The sequence below is a fragment of the Penaeus monodon genome, chromosome 39 (assembly GCF_015228065.2).
Source record: "Penaeus monodon isolate SGIC_2016 chromosome 39, NSTDA_Pmon_1, whole genome shotgun sequence".
Taxonomy (NCBI): Eukaryota; Metazoa; Arthropoda; class Malacostraca; order Decapoda; family Penaeidae; genus Penaeus; species Penaeus monodon.
In genome coordinates this window covers 8,311,983-8,315,458 of record NC_051424.1, presented here as the reverse complement: position 1 = coordinate 8,315,458, position 3,476 = coordinate 8,311,983, and the positions used below count along the sequence as shown (strand labels likewise).

The 3,476-nt window shown below is 40.7% G+C and overlaps 1 protein-coding gene across 1 annotated transcript; it reads left to right on the top strand.

Moving 5' to 3' along the window:
• Positions 1-274: 274 nt before the first annotated feature.
• On the top strand, positions 275-2,257 carry LOC119597650 (actin-like). Its single transcript, XM_037947245.1, has 2 exons — positions 275-366; positions 973-2,257. Exon 2 carries the CDS (start codon positions 1,007-1,009, stop codon positions 2,138-2,140), a length of 1,134 nt encoding a protein of 377 aa, XP_037803173.1. The 5' UTR covers positions 275-366; positions 973-1,006; the 3' UTR covers positions 2,141-2,257.
• The last annotated feature ends 1,219 nt before the right edge of the window (positions 2,258-3,476 follow it).

The following is a 3,476-nucleotide window of genomic DNA, read 5'->3' as shown; positions in this document are numbered from 1 at the left end:
TTATTATTATCATTATCAATATTATCATTATTCAGACATATATGTATGCAGTAAATGCTTGTGCTCCTTCCCTTTACAAACGCTGATGAGTATAATTACACACACATACATACATACCGTTCATGGGTTGTACGGTGGTAGCAGTTGGTAGCAGATACTATCAGTTTATATTTTGCAGTAATAACCATCTTCCATTGGAGAAGAGCTTTTGGCCAACTTGCAAGAACTCGGCAATATGCTTGGAGTTCCTCATAGCTGACGAGACCCAAAAAAGGAGTAAAAAATGAATGAACCTTGCGACACAGCCTGCTATTTAAGGGGCCTTCTGCAAAGAAATCCGGCAGTCAGTGTTCGACTCCAAGACGGGTAGGTTGTGCTTGCCGAGAGTGTAGAGGACTGTCCGCTTTTTTTTTTTTTTTTTTTTAGAAAGGTGTTTAGGATTATATGTGGCTCCTGGATCATGTTCTGCAAATTGGATTTGCGTTTTTGTAAGTGGAAAGCGAATCCGACTGACTGCCTGGTGTACAGCTAAAAATCAATTGAGGGAAATCAGAGAAGTGCCTATTTTGATGTTAAGTAATAAATTGATATAGATATATGACAGATAATACATAAGGGCAGTTCATCTTTTGTGTTCTCACGTTTTTATCCAAAAAGTAGCATTGCCGTGTCCGAAAGATAATGATGATAACAGTAATAACAGTATGTTGATGATAATCACAATAATCATTATGTAGATGACAATAATACTAGTAATAATAATGATAATCACAGTCAGTGACAGTAATTAATTTGACTGTTATGTATGTGTATGTCCATTCGTGTGTACACATGTGCATGCATGTGTCTGTGCGTGTGCACAGACACATTCATGTACTATAGGAATTTACCCTAATAAGTATTCTTAATCAAAGTAAAATCTGAAGTTAAAGCAAAATCCAAATCCCTATTTGTATCTTTTATACCACCCAGGAAAGTCCTACACCCATAGACCACAACCGCCATCATGTGTGACGACGAGGATCTTGTTGCCCTTGTGGTAGACAATGGTTCCGGCCTTTGCAAGGCCGGCTTCGCCGGAGACGACGCCCCTCGTGCCGTCTTCCCCTCCATCGTCGGCCGTGCCCGTCACCAGGGTGTGATGGTCGGTATGGGTCAGAAGGACGCCTACGTTGGTGATGAGGCTCAGAGCAAGCGTGGTATTCTCACCCTCAAGTACCCCATTGAACACGGTATCATCACCAACTGGGACGACATGGAGAAGATCTGGTACCACACCTTCTACAATGAGCTCCGTGTTGCCCCTGAGGAGTCCCCCACACTTCTCACTGAAGCTCCCCTCAACCCCAAGGCCAACCGTGAGAAGATGACTCAGATCATGTTCGAGTCCTTCCAGGTTCCCGCCACCTATGTTACCATCCAGGCTGTCCTGTCCCTGTACGCCTCTGGTCGTACTACTGGTGAGGTTTGCGATTCCGGTGACGGTGTGACTCACTTTGTCCCCGTCTATGAAGGTTTCGCTCTTCCTCATGCTATCCTCCGTCTCGATCTTGCTGGTCGTGACCTTACCCACTACCTGATGAAGATCATGACTGAACGTGGCTATTCCTTCACCACCACCGCTGAACGTGAAATCGTTCGTGACATTAAGGAGAAGCTTTGCTACATTGCCCTTGACTTCGAGAGTGAGATGAATGTTGCTGCTGCCTCGTCCTCTCTTGAAAAATCCTATGAACTTCCCGACGGTCAGGTTATCACCATCGGTAACGAGCGTTTCCGCTGCCCTGAGGCTCTGTTCCAGCCTTCCTTCCTTGGTATGGAATCTGCTGGTATTCAGGAAACCGTCCACAGCTCCATTATGAGGTGCGACATTGACATCAGGAAGGACCTGTTCGCCAACATTGTTATGTCTGGAGGTTCTACCATGTACCCTGGTATTGCTGACCGCATGCAGAAGGAAATCACTGCTCTTGCTCCTTCCACCATCAAGATCAAGATCATTGCTCCTCCTGAGCGTAAATACTCCGTGTGGATCGGTGGTTCCATCCTGGCCTCTCTGTCCACCTTCCAGTCCATGTGGATCACCAAGGATGAGTACGACGAGTCCGGTCCCGGCATCGTCCACCGCAAGTGTTTCTAAGAAGGATATTCTCATCGATAGGAGGGTATTGCATATATTATTTTTGTAATATGTCAGTCGTATGGCTGTATTGCTTCAGTGTACATTAAAGGGTATATGAACACGCTTTAATTATATTATAATGTTTGATTTCTAACATTATCCAATCTACATGTTACAAATCATAGAAAGAGAACATGAGAATCCAACGCTCCGTATGAAATGGTATCATGAATAATTTACAGCTTCTTATTTATAATTCAAATATATTCAATCAATACATATATCAAAACATGCTCTTGCAAGTTTTTTGTTATTATGTTTACTTTATTCATTTGTTGAATGCAAACAATATATAAAGAATTGAACACATTCTGCATGGAATTAACATGCGAAAAAACAATAAAAATTATCTTCCGTTGGAATATATCTAACTTATAAGCTGAATTTCTAAGCTTTCCTGTCATTACATCTATGGGACTTCCGCAGCTTGGGATATTTTACAATGAAACACATTGAAAAATTGTTTTCTCGAAACAATTTAACATATGTGTCAAATAGTTTAGATGTATCCATTGACACGTACTTGTGTGAATAGAAATGTAAGTAAATAGAGAGACAGGGTTTCATGGCCATAAATGCATAATGATGACGTAAAATAATTGCTTTAAAAGAAAGGAAAAAGCTCATTTAGATAAGTTAACAATGCATTCTTAATTTTAAACCCATGAATTTTCCTCATCTATAGATCTTTTTCTTTATCGTCAGTCTTAATTTCTGTCCACGATAAGTAAAATGAAAAGTAAAAAAAAAACAATAAGTAAATAAATGAATAAACAAAAAGAACAACAGTAATAAGAAATGCATAAACACAGACTCTTTTAATTGGTGATTTTAGCTATAGTGACATATTGGAAGCACTACCTAACATGAGTGATGGTATTCCATTGCTTCGTATTGCAGTGTCATTCACCCATGATTGTTTATCAGGAAAGTTCATTCATGCATTTGTGTTCAAGACTTTTAATTACCCAACAGTTATTTCATTCAACAGGCAGCTTTGAAACACTCCTACGCCCCGTACGAGTGTTTCAAAGCTGCCTGCCTGGTGCGCAATAATGCAGTCTTGGAACGTCATTTGTCACTGGCTAAGATTTCAAAACAAGCACTCCGACACGTTTTGTGATCATGTCAATGTAACTTTGATCCGCACGACCTAAGCATGTTGCGGAGTTTTTTTTTGTGTGTCCCGCCTGGCTGTATTACTGGTTGATGTGGTGTCTTTCTTCCCTATAATGTTGTAATGAAATGTAATTGCACGTCTATTTTAGGCTTATCAGTCAATCGTTGTGGAATT